Source organism: Mauremys mutica, chromosome 18 (genome assembly GCF_020497125.1).
Source record: "Mauremys mutica isolate MM-2020 ecotype Southern chromosome 18, ASM2049712v1, whole genome shotgun sequence".
Lineage (NCBI taxonomy): Eukaryota > Metazoa > Chordata > Testudines > Geoemydidae > Mauremys > Mauremys mutica.
This window is the reverse complement of record NC_059089.1, coordinates 13,113,707-13,126,668: the sequence shown is the minus strand read 5'-3', so window position 1 is coordinate 13,126,668 and position 12,962 is coordinate 13,113,707. Positions and strand designations below refer to the sequence as shown.

General features: G+C 45.4%; 1 protein-coding gene across 1 annotated transcript in view; it reads right to left on the bottom strand.

Moving 5' to 3' along the window:
- PAPPA (pappalysin 1) overlaps nt 1-12,962 on the bottom strand; it is a 221,626-nt gene that overhangs the window by 108,861 nt on the left and 99,803 nt on the right. The window contains exons 8-9 of the mRNA XM_044992846.1: nt 1,763-1,891; nt 94-185 (exon numbers count right to left, since the gene is read on the bottom strand). Coding sequence (XP_044848781.1) covers nt 94-185; nt 1,763-1,891 — 221 coding nt within the window. The remainder of the gene's footprint in view (nt 1-93; nt 186-1,762; nt 1,892-12,962) is intronic.

The window sequence follows — 12,962 nt, the reverse complement described above, 5'->3', positions numbered from 1 at the left end:
GACAGGTCACTGAGGTTGCTGTTTCTTTTTCACTTGCACCACGCACAGAGGCGCTGCCCACCCTGGGCGGAAGGGGTTCCGGACCAGACTTACCAAGGCAATTAAAGGATAGCTCCTGCTGACAAAAGAGGGAGCAGCCATCGCCATTGATCTTATTCATGTCATCACATTCTTCCCCCAGATCTCTGCAGGCAGGAGACAAAATGAGGGATCAGATGGAAAACAGCTGCATTTCTCAGACCTCTCTCAGTTTCTGTCTCAGAACCTGGAGATGCTTAATTCAGTGCTGTATGCCCTCAAAACATCTGTTCTCTCTCCTCCATCCCCCAGCTTTTACAATTCTAGGGTACAAGGTTTCCCCTCATGTTCCCTCAGAGGTAGGTGGCACTATTGCTTCTGGGCTAGGACATAAGCACTTTCCTTTATGGTTGCTGCTGATGACTCAGCAGGTGGGGGAAAGACAGCAGCTGTGGGATCAGAGGACAGCCTGGAATGGCAGGAATTCTGAAAGGGCCGGATTGTGGCTCCAGCAATGTGCCCACACGGGGGAATAAGGAGGTGCAAATGCCTTCCATGTGCTCAGATTGCAGGTAGCAGCATGGGATGGAGAGCACTTGGCAGATAGTGGATGGAATCCTGGCTCTGCTCCCACAACCCACCAGCCAGTGCCGTTAAGCCAACACAGAGGGGGAAGCAACCTGAACCACAAAAAGAACTGGCATGGGTGACTCTCTCCCCCGACAAACCCCACAGGAGCAAGTGTGGCAATGAAGAACCAGACCATGACACAGTCTGATTCCTGATCTGCGCTACCCCTTACTCAAGCCGTGTGGCAAAGCCACAACTGTCTAAAAAATTGGCAGCGTAACCGTATGAGAAATGGTACACAAAGTACAACTGATATCTCTTTCTTTCTCTTCCCAGCTGCCCCAGGTGTATCAATGGTTTGGTTTTTTTAATTTGAATGCATTGCCTTTAGGGCCCGATATTGCAAACACTTGCTGCCAGGCCTAGTGCTTGATACCATAAGTAGTCCCATTGTTTTGACAGGAAGCTCTGCTTCCCATGAACAGCGTTTGCAGGACTGGACTTGTGGTTGTTGTTAATACTGCCATTAATTAATTACATTTTATTAAAGCACCTGGAGACTTTTGAGCAGGTCCCACTCACGCTATAAATTCAATACAGTAAAAATAAACTGCAATTGTTAATAATTATTTTTATGATTAGTGGCCTGTCGATCAGCAGGGAAGAAGAGGAAGGAGTTGATTGAGAACCTACAATGACTAACACTCTCCCTTGGAGCCCAAATCTGTCACCTCCAAATGCATCCCAGCTCCTGCGGCCTTCAGAGCAACCTCGCACTGAAGTTGCCCTGGAAACCTGGCCTCCCATGTGCCAGCTGTCCATCAACTGCCAGCCCACCTGGGACTTCTCACTTAATGACAGCACCGAAGATGCTGTGAACATTTCTTTTTTTGTCAGCAATTAACACTAAGAAATATCTATCTATCTATATATAAAGGTGTCAGGACAGCAGGACCTAACTAAATTCCAATTAAATGTTATCATCTTGGTAATAATCAGAGACGTGGGTCTTTGTCTCTCTACCTCTGAGAGTCAGCCTAGGCTATGGAGACATCAGGTATCAAAGACAAAAGCTGTAATTATTATGTAGGAGAGGCAGTAATTTCCTTCTAACCCCAATCTCTGGATCAATAGAGGCAGCACTGCTGTATCTATTTGCTTACTCCACACTTACTTTTGGATAATCCCATCTCCACAGTATCCACTTCCATGAGTATATAGAGTCATGGGGGAGGGTTCACTCTCCTCTGTCCCAGAAATAACGGCAACCTGGTACGTATACACGACGCTCTCACTCAACTCCCTACGGCACAAGAGAGGAAACAGTACGTGAGCACCACAATACAGTCAGTAATACAGGTCAGCAAAGGGGCTGCTGAAAAGGGGCTGGGCTTCTCCGAAAACGTCCTTAATTCAATCAGGCTCCTAGAACATTCCTGAGTCACTTGAATGGGATTACATGGGACTAGTGTTCAGCAAGGCACCCTCCTTTTTGCGGGAGTAATCTGTGCCCACATGCTTCCACGTTCAATTCAAAAGCAAGCACAAATCTGAGTAGCGGCAGCTCTTAACTACAGTGCTTGACTGCAGGTACAAATCTGAGAGTGAAATAGCCTGCTCCCCAGATTTGCCCCTACAGCTGATTTAGTGGGTGCAAAAATGTGGGTGCATTTTGCGGCTGTAAATGATGAAGGCTAATTTTGCCTGTGCTCTGCTAACCACGCAAGGCGCTAAATTCTTCACAAAGATCATTTGTGAGTTAACAGTTCAGGCTGCTGTAATAACGGCGGTCACTCCAGCGAAGCGAATGGGCCACTCTCTGTGAGCTTGGACCTCCCCCACTCCCACTCTCACGCACGTTCTGCTCTTGGGCACACATGCAATTCCTACCGATAGCTGAATGCACATGCCTCTGAGAGCAGAGTGCAGCCTGTGTGTATGTGTCTCTTCTCTGTGTGCACACATCTGCATGAGTAAACAAACTGAAAACCCATCCAGCAAAGGAAAATTTGGCTAGACTAGAATTTCCATAGGAAAAGAATGATTTACAAAGTCCATGTTTGTTAAGCGATGGGATGGGAAATTGGTTCTAGAGTGTCATGGCAGAGGGACTGGCACTACATTAAGCATGGGGTGAGGATTATGTTTATGAGTGAATAGGGGGCAGAGGACTGGGTGTGCCTAGAAGACTGGGAAGGAAATTTCATAGGGAGGAAGGACTGAGTGTGCACAATTACGCGGTCAAGGGCTGAATGCAAGAGTTAATACAGGGAGAGTGTTATGTGTATGTCAGGGAAGAATGACGGCTGGGTTTGTTTGTCCCAGTGTGATTTGGCTTAATCCAGCCACTAGTTATAAAACGAGGTGGGAGTTTTCCCACTGCAATCTGCTACCCACATGTGGAAAATGATCTGACAACAGATGGCTCCCATCAGAGCAAGTGATTCTTACAGTCTAGCTTTAGGGATGGAGGCAGAAAGGACATTTCTCTACTGAAACACCTCCTGGACCTTTTTGCTAACTGTGGAGGACTAGGAACTATAGAACCACTCCTCAGGCACAGAAAGATTAAATAGTTTGCCTAAAGTCACAAAGGAATATGGAGGCTAAGCCAGGAACTGAGCTAGTGCCCAGAACTTAACCACAAAACCAATCTTCTTCCCTATTTCCATCACTCTGGTTTTTTCAGAAGGTGCTTCTGTGCATACTACTGCTAGCAAACTTAAGAAGCCCCCCTACCTTAATAATCCACCACAGAGAAGAAAATTCAGTCTGTCAGATACCTCTGTGGTCAAAGGCAGATTTAGCACTTCCAGCTAAAGCAAGGCTAGATCAGAGTGACCCACAGAGGATGGGAAATGGGAAAGTGGGCAGCTCCAAGTGACTCTTCCAATTGGATACAACAGGCAGACGCTGGTTACAGATGTTCCTGAGGTGGAGCAACACCTGGGCTACAAACTCAAAGACTATGTCTACACTATGGAGCCTGTATAGCCCCTTAGTGTAGATGCAGCGTACACCAAGAGGAGGAGTATTTCTGCCAGCGTAAGAATACCACCTCCCTGAATGACATTAGCTATGTTGACAGAAGCCCTCTTCTGTGGCATAGCTGCGTCTACACTGGGGTTTTTTGTTGGCATAACAATGTTGATGGGGTATGTTTTTTCACTCCCTGACTGACATTGCTATGCCAATATAAGTTTTTAAGTGTAGATCTGGAGTTTTAAACTCACATGACTTAGGACTTGCAGCACGAACATGCCAAATACTTTGCAATTGATGGCAACTCTCCTACTCAGTTTGGCTTACCAAGAGTGGCATTTCAGAACCTCTCACTTCGGACTTAAGTTACATTAACTCATCCATTGCTGTTTGTCACAATCCGTGTGTGGTTATTTAATGCTTTGGCATTCCTTTGGAGTGCCAAACGTGGAGAGAAACATGAGTGTTTTAAAGTGGATATACGTAGTAATATGCAAAGCCGTGGTGATAAGTCCACCTTTTCATATTCTCTGTATGTATAAATATCTTCTGTCTGTGTGTTCCATTCTCTGCATCCGATGAAGTGGGCTGTAGCCCATGAAAGCTCATGCTGAAATAAATTTGTTAGTCTCTAAGGTGCCACAAGTACTCCTGTTCTTTTTGCAGATACAGACTAACACAGCTGCTACTCTGAAACCTGTCACAGAAAAACAGATAGATTAACAAAAGCATTTTCTTCCATGTGTCAGGTACATTAATGAGCACTCAAGTGGATATTCGGGTTTGTGTATCTGGAGTTGTCAACAAGACAAGATTTTGGGGGGCATTGATATAAGCAAGATTTTGACCATTTATTTTTTCCATTTGCCTTCCTACCGATCCGATGGGACAGTAATAACAATAATGCACTCTTTCCACTTCTCTGTCCGTCCGTTCTGATGCATGGCTGTTTCACATGATGGTACTTAAGGAATTGAGGCTGAAGAGCATCTTTAATGTTAAGGATGCGAGCAACTGCTCTTTCAAATTTATACCTATGGTCTTTTAATGACCTTTTCCAGAACTGACTAAAGGGTATTGATCGCTCTGGCTTCCGCTCAGGGGGAGGCACTATTACTGAAAAGCATTGACTCAACTCCTCTGTTTAGAGGAGGAATTAGAATACACCATCTGAAATACCACAAGGGCTGCTTTTCCTCTCTCCAGCAGCAAGGGAGATATTTGGAGATTGAGATATAGAGGTCTTCTATTTCTTTTTCTCTTTCTATTGGGGAGGGTGGGCACTTGAGGGTTTTTTTTTTCACTTTGTCTCTCAGAAGTGACCTTGTTAGCCACGTTCCCTGTGTTCGTGTCAGCCAGAGTGTTCCTATAACATTGAAAGGGCCCCATGATGCCACCGGGATGATGGGGCGGAGCTCCCTGCCCATGTAGTGGCGACATAAGTAGGAGCCTACCAAATTCACAGTCCATTTTGGTCAATTTCACAGTCATAGGATTTTATAAATTGTAAATTTCATGGTTTCAGCCATTTAAACCTGAAATGTCATGGTGGTGTAATTGTAGGGGTCGTGACCCAAAAAGGAATTGTGGGCTGATCGCAAGGTTATTGTAGGGGAGGGTTGTGGCACTGCTACCCTTACTTCTGCGCTGCTGCCCACAGAGCTGGGCAGCTGGAGAGCTGTGGCTGCTGGCCGGGAGCCCGGTTCTGAAGGCAGAGCTGCCGCCAGCAGCAGCGCAGAAGTAAGGATGGCATGGTACGGTATTGCCACCCTTCCTTCTGTACTGGTGCTGGCGGGGTGCTGCCTTCAGAGCTGGGTGCCCGGCCAACAGCCGCCGCTCTCCGACCACCCAGCGCTGAAGGCAGTGCAGAAGTAAGAGTGGCAGCACTGTGACATCCCTAAAATAACCTTGGGACCCCCCTGCAACTCCCTTTTGGGTCAGGATGCCCAGTTTGCGAAATGCTGGCCTCCCCTGTGAAATCTGTATAGTATAGCGTACAAGCACACAAAAGACCAGAATTCACAGGGGAAGACCAGATTTCATGGCCCATGATGTTTTTAATAGCTGTGAATTTGGTAGAGCCCTAGACATGAGGGATTGTGGATTTTTGAGTTGCAGCGCGCACTCCCCTGAATGTTTGCAGATGGGCAGGAGCTAGGGTTGCACCCTAGGCATGCCTGGGTATGTCCCTGTTAGGGTACTCAGCACCTTTGGCCAAACTAGCTGCCTCTCCTACTCTGCAAGGGAAATCAGCCCCATTCTAGATGTCTCCTGTTTGGTTACACTGAGGGAAAGCAGCTCCCTGCACCCTCTCTTCCCACTTCAAGGGCCAATGTGTTTTTAGTAGCATAAGTGATAGATAGATAGATAGATAGATAGATAGATAGATAGATAGATAGATAGATAGATTTTTAATTATAAAGTTCCCTCTTTGCCATGAAATTGAAAATCTTCTTAGAGACCATCCCAGCTTCTGCCCCTAGAGAGCATGGAGTTCCATAAAAGTAATGAATGCTGCAAGGAAGGCTAGCCAGGTGCTCCTATCATGTAAGGAGAAGGCGGAGAGCCACTGCACCCAAATGTCTTGAGTACCTGCAGCCAAATTATGGCTGCCTCCAGCAAGGGTGTGTGGGAGGGGTGAAGGAAAGCTCTGTAACCGCAACACCTTAAGTGTTCCCAAGAAGGCCCAGCCTTTATTTGCTCCTAAATGGGGACTTGATCCACCAAAAGTTTGGGTCCTGCTCCCCCGCAGACTTTGTTCTCTGAACAGACTCTCTCTTTCAGCCCTCCTCTCACCCCCGAACCAGCCCTTCCTTCCACATGTCCCAGCTGGAGCCTTGCTTTCCTCCAGCACCTTTGCCCTTGGTTTTCTTCCTTGGCGATGAAGCCTAGCCCAGCAAAGCAAGAAGCCAGCTGGCAGTGACCAGCTGTGGCCTTGACTTTCTTTGGTTGCTACACCTTGGACCAACTGCTCTAGGGTGGGCCAACCATGGTCACAAAGCCTGAATCCTGAGGAGCTGAAGATTCTCCACAGACATAGAGCTGCCCAGTATTTTGCCATTTTGATTAGCTCTACTATGTGGCTGTCCTGTATAATGAAAACCTGAGTCCAGGCAAGGAACCCCTTTCCCGCCATTTTGAAATTTCTGCCATGTTCATATTTGTTATACCCATCCCCTGCTTTGGTCCATGGTCCTGAAGTCCCCACAGTGCATGTTACACTAGTGAGTTAGCCATGTTCAGGCTGAAACAAGATGGGGGGGGGTCTCATTCCAGCTTCTAGTGGTCCAAGTGCCACAAGAATTATCACAACTGGCCACGGGAAGCCTGATCCTGACTGACTGAAACCAATGGCAGTTTTCCGCATTGGCTTCCATGGGAGTAGGTGTCTGATCACAAATTGGAATGGAGATAGGGTAAGATTTAATGGGAGTTAGGTGCCTAGATACCCCTAAAAATCTGACCCATAGAGACTAAATTCCTCCTTTCCTTGAGGTATATTGGCAGGAGAACTTAGATAAGTCTGCACTGCTCCTCTTGATTAATGTGATTGTTATTCATTACCTACACTACAGTAATGGCTCCAATTGGGATCCAGGTACCACTGTGCAAGGCATAGTGAGGTCCCACAGGGAGAGACAGTCTATCTACCAAAGAGCTTACCATTTAAATAGGCAAGACAGACAAGGTAATGGGAGGGAAAACAGAGGCACAGGTAGAAGTGCTCTGCCCAAGTTCATATGCTATTTCAAACCCATATTTAGGCACCAAAATAAGAGGCCTTATTTAAGTTAATGGGAGCTGAGGGAGCTCTGTAGCTCAGAGATGATGCTCCGCAGGATCGGTCCTGAGCTCAGGTCAAGAAACGAGGTTTAATAAAGTAGTAGAGAATCAACTAATCTCTTTTTTCTGTGGTCAACCATGCTCCTGGATTACCGAGAGCTGCCCCATCCTTTCTGCTTGAAGCTAGGGTCATTAGACTTTACTTCCACTGCAAGAGGAAGAGCATCTCGGAAGTGCCACTGTGGCTTTTCATGCTCCCATAGCCTAGGGTGCTTATAAAAGCTCTTCCTATAACAGATGGCCCCAGGGGAGAGGGTCACTTTAGGACATATTGATCACACCTGTTATTGACTGTACAAACAGAGCTGTTTTCCCCTCTTCTGTAAGCTCTCTCTCTCTCTCTTAAATAAAAGTGGTATGAGAGGCATGGTACAAGACAATGAAGAGAATTCCTGTCTGATTTTGAAGCTGGGAGGGAGGTGATGGAATTTTGTAAACAAAAGAAGGACGTCAAAAATCTCGAGTTCTTGCACTTGTCTATTATTTCAGCTGCCGTCAGATCTTTCGCTGTTTGCATAAGCCAAGCGACATGGCAGATGCAAGGGCCTCAAAACAAGCCTCCCGCCTGTTTCCTTGGCACAAAGTTGATTTAGAAGAAACGAATGCCAAGGAGGCTCCTGCTGAGATTCTTCTCTCTATGGAAGATAGGCTTGGCTCTAACGGGAGGATTGGGCTCATGCGCCGTCCGCTGGCTTTTACTGTTCACCAGGGAGAGCAAAACAAGTTAGTGGCAGGATTAAATAAACCTGACAGGCCTGTGGAGTAAAGATTGGAGATGACTGGACGGATTTTACCCTGTCCCTCTGCCTGAAATTCAAATTAAACCTGAACGGACTAAGAGTTTCACAGAGTGGCAAGGATGAATACTGGCTCTGTTTGGGCTGAGATTCACTCAGGAGTAGCCTTATTATTTATGAATTATTATTAATAAAATTATTATTACAGTAGCACCTAGCGGCCCCAGCACAGATCAGGGCCCATTCGTGCTGGGTGCTGAACAGAGACGTAGTGAAAAGCAGCCCCTGCTTTGAAGAGTTTATAATTGAAATAGACAAGAGACACAAAGGTTAGGTTGGGAAACAGAGGCACCGAGATGTGAGGTGACATGCCCAAGGTCAGTGGCAAAACAAGGCATACAATCCTGTCTCCTGAGTCCCAACTAAGTGCCCTATCCATTAGACCACACTGCCTCTCCTGTCCCCAACCTATAATCCGCAGCATGCACTTGCTATGGTGCAGACGGGTCTCCCTAATAATTACCCTAGGGATTATGGGGTGCTGTGTTCCATAGAAAGCCAGTTTGGAAGTGAGAATAGGGAGCAGGAAGGAGAGGTGATGGGGTACAGACTGCTTCCCCACCCTAAAAACACTAAGTACTGGTGAAAGCCGAAACCATGTAAGGCATCTTTCATCCTCACTCCCAAAATGAACCAGCTTGGGGAGCAGAACAGTCACACATCCCTGCCCGACGTCTTGCGGGAACTCAGGAGGGATACACAGGCCACACAGTGGCCTCAATACAGCAAACGTATGTTGGTTGAAGAGGGTTCCAGAGTCCATGGGGCACCTCTTGGAAGAGCAGTGGGAGGACGACATAGGGGTTGTTTGCAGCCTGATCATCAGCTGATGTTTATAAACCATTCACGAACATGGGCAGATGTTTGCAAATGCAAAAGTATCCAACTGCACCGGAACTGAATCTACGTCCTGCCAAGCTCTACCAGCTACCTCATCTCCTACCAGCTTGCACAACGTGTGATGTTTATGCATCAGAGGCAGTTATTTGTGCAGAACCATATGCCGCTTCTGAAATTTAGGCAGTTGCCATTTCGAAAAAAAAAGTCCTCACTCATTCCATTCCCTGGCCTGATCGAAATTCTTAGCCACCTGGAAGGAACAGTGCAGAGAAACGAAGTCTCCTCTAACAAACTGCCTGAGCAACTTGGACCATTTGGACTTGGAAATGTTATATCCTTGCCAGTCATACCTCCTGTCTCCAAAGAATGTGTTTCAATCTCCCCTCCCAAGGTCACACTTACACAGGCAGAGTTCGATTTGGCTGACACCTCCCCCTAGACCCCACACAAGTGGATGTACAAACAAAAACATGGATTTTTGTCTGATCTGATAGACATTAATTAGTCTAATTGATTTGCCTTTTATTCTATTCCTGGGTGCCTTGCTCTGAACTCCAACAATCAAACTTTGGGTCCAGATCCTCAGCTGGCATAAAGTGTCATAACTCCATTGAAATCAACAGCACTCTGCCCATTTCCACCAGCTACGGATCTGGCCCTTGGATTCTAACATGTTTGCCCTTTTGACATAGACAGTGGTTTTCCATGCAGTATATAAGAGGTGCACATGTCCTGCTCATCAACTCAGCAGTTGGTATTAACCATAGCCGGGGGAAATAACAAGAATGCCTCAAGTTTTCATCTCAACTGAGTACTTTGTGTAGCACCTTTTGTATTACCAAGTGGTTCTAGTAACCGTGAGTCTGACTTTTCCATTGACTTCAACAGAAACTAGACCAGATCCTCAGCCAACTTTCTTTTCTAACTCTGTCTTGGCAAGCTAGTTCTAGTACTTCGTCAATGTCAACATCTTCCCCACTTCCACAATGCTAGGGAGCCTCCACATGTCTCGTCTACAATGTCGCAGATATTAACGATAAAGCAATGATCAAATCAATTAGAAACAGGTATTTGCACATAACATGCTTTTGTATACCACTGGAAACAATGACACCCGTGAATACAAGATTAAAGATAGACAGCTATGGTACAGTTTCTACTGTCAGTTACACTGGCATAAATTAGGAGTAACTCCACTTATTTCAGTAACCTTACTCCAGATTTACACTGGTGTAACAAAAAAAACGAGTTCAATTTCCAACCTAGGTTAAAATGTCCATTCTACACTTGGTGCTCAGATCAGCACGTAGGTTCCTATAATACGTAACTGGTGCTGTTCTGAGTGGTCAAAACGCAGTAATGCGCACGTTAATATAGCAACCTAACTCTGAAAGCTGAGCCCCATGTACATTGCTAGCAGATAACTTGGACATTAAACCACTGAAACTTTTCCTTTAAATAGACCATTTTCTTCCTTCATGCAAACACATGAGGCTTTAAAGTAGCAAACATATATATGCAACTGATTAACTCCAGCAGACTTTGATATAATCGTACAAGTATTTGCCCTGGTACCAATTTAAAACACAGTAGCAAATTTAGTAAAAAACAAAGTTTGCAGCCAAGGTCACCAAGATATTTCTTGTTTGTTTTTTTAAACAAACTTTTTAACACTGATGGACAATTTTTAAATTTATTGGTTAAACAAAATAAAATTTTTTCTTTAGAAGATGACAAGCTCCTTCTGAAGCTTCTTAATGGGATTGAGTTACAAATTCCAGGATAAAGTAACTGTTAGAGGTCCGAAGTCTTAGATGGGAGTTTGTGCCCGAGAGGCAGTTTTATGGAAGTATATAGGTTAAGGGGCTCAGCACTTGGAGGTTATTAAAGAAGCCGGGGGTGGGAGGGAGGAATCTGTTTTGTTTGTTTCCTGAGCACGGTTTCAGGTGATGTTCATTTAAGGTATGAGAGCCTCTCAATTAGAACAGTTCCCTATGAAGTTCTGTCTCGGCAATTTCAGAGAGAGGGGTTTGTTAGGAGTTGACCCAGCACCGGTCTGGAAGCTAAAATGTATCAGGATGGATCTTCAGTTGGTATAAACCAGCTGGGGATCTGGCAAATAATCAGCTACCCAACTACAGTGTGTCAGTTTGAGATGGGAGCAAACCAACCGGGAGGCAGGTTGGAGCTCGGAAGGGCCATCATCAGCAAGTCACTGCTGAACTTTAGCTTTGATCTATAATTTTGAGATATTAAGGCCAAGATGGGTGGCCAGCATTTTATTACTCACCCCTTTAATGATGTTGACATTTCTTTCCCTTGCACAAAGCATTCCACTGACAAGACGGCTATCAGTGTTTTAACTTGATTTTGACAACTTCGCTACCTGGGAAATGCCTGATTCAGACCCTATTAATTTAAATTGAAAAAGGCTCTTGGCAGAAATGATGGGGACCCTGTGATGGTCCGTAGGCTCTTCCAGGCAGGACTCAGCATATAGATGGTTCAGCTGCAGATTGGTTTTGAAGTTCAATTGGTTTTAAGATCAATCCTGCACCTCTGAGCATGTCCCTGGGAGGAAAGTCCCTCCAGGGTTGAGGTCATTAGCAAGGTAGAGTCTTTGAATCCAGACGTGACCTCTAGGATTTCCTTTCAGCAATCCTGAGTCAAGGCCTCATTTTCAGAATTTAATACTCTAATGTTTCTGTGTAATCCTGAAGAGATGCAAAACACTCAGCGTGAGGAAACCGAGCCCTGCGAGCGGATACTCTAGGGGACTGATCCAAAGTGGAGACTGTCCATTGATTTTCTGTGGGTTTGGGATCAAGACCTGGGTGCACACAGAGGTTTTGAGATTCCTCTTTTCTCAGCTAAACCACCTCTCTGCTATCCTGAACTTTTCTTCTTAGGAGAGTGGCACCAAAAAATCACAGAGTCCTGAGCCTCTCTTTGGAGGATACTGCTTCCTAATAGCATATGTGGGTGTTCTCATGCATACAATGTATCTGCGCTTGTTGTCAGTTGTGCAGGGAGATGATGTGTCTATTCCAAAGGAATATTCTGTCAGGATTCCCTCTGTAGGGGCTCTGTGCCTTGCCTTAATCCACTTCAAATTATGACAAGTCCTATTAGGAGATCACTTGTGGTTATTTAATGGTTTAATAACCAGATGGAACCTATTTCCACTGGCCTCTCTCCACCCAGCTAAAGTCCCATCATGAGCTAACTTCTTCTATTGTCATTACATTTGCAACTGGTCATACTTAAAAACAAGCACTGTGAACCAATGATCCAGTTAATTGTATTTCATTTCAGAGGCCAAGATTCTCAGTAATGACTAATGATTTTGGATGCCCAGCTTGAGATACCCTAAAGAGGCCCGATTTTCAAAAGTCCCGAGCATTATCTCCCTGATAACCACGCCCCTATTAGATGTCTCAGGTAGCTCCCCACCCCCTCAAAAACAAAAACAACAAACAAACAAACAAACAAAAACCCCTGACTAGTCACTTTTAAAAACCTTGGCCACAATGAACAGGATCAGGCCTGAGAGGTTAATTTTGCTCAGGGTGTCATAGGCTCCTCTCTTTGTTCAGAATATATGTAAGCCATTATATGCCAAAAAGGGTTTTCTATAGGGCCCGTTGGTGTCCTATCCAAATGTGGTACTAAGGGCAGAGCAGTATTGCAATGCCAATCTAGCTCTGTTTTCAATCCCCATTTGATTTGACTCTGAGTTCCAACTTTAACAGAACATAGGAATGTCCACACTGGGTCACATCAATGGCCCATCTAGCCCAGTATCCTGTCTTCTAACAATGGCCAGTGCCAGAGACTTCAGAGGGAATGAACAGAACAGGGCAATTTATCAAGTGATTCATCCCCTGTTGTTCAGTCCCATATTCTGGCAGT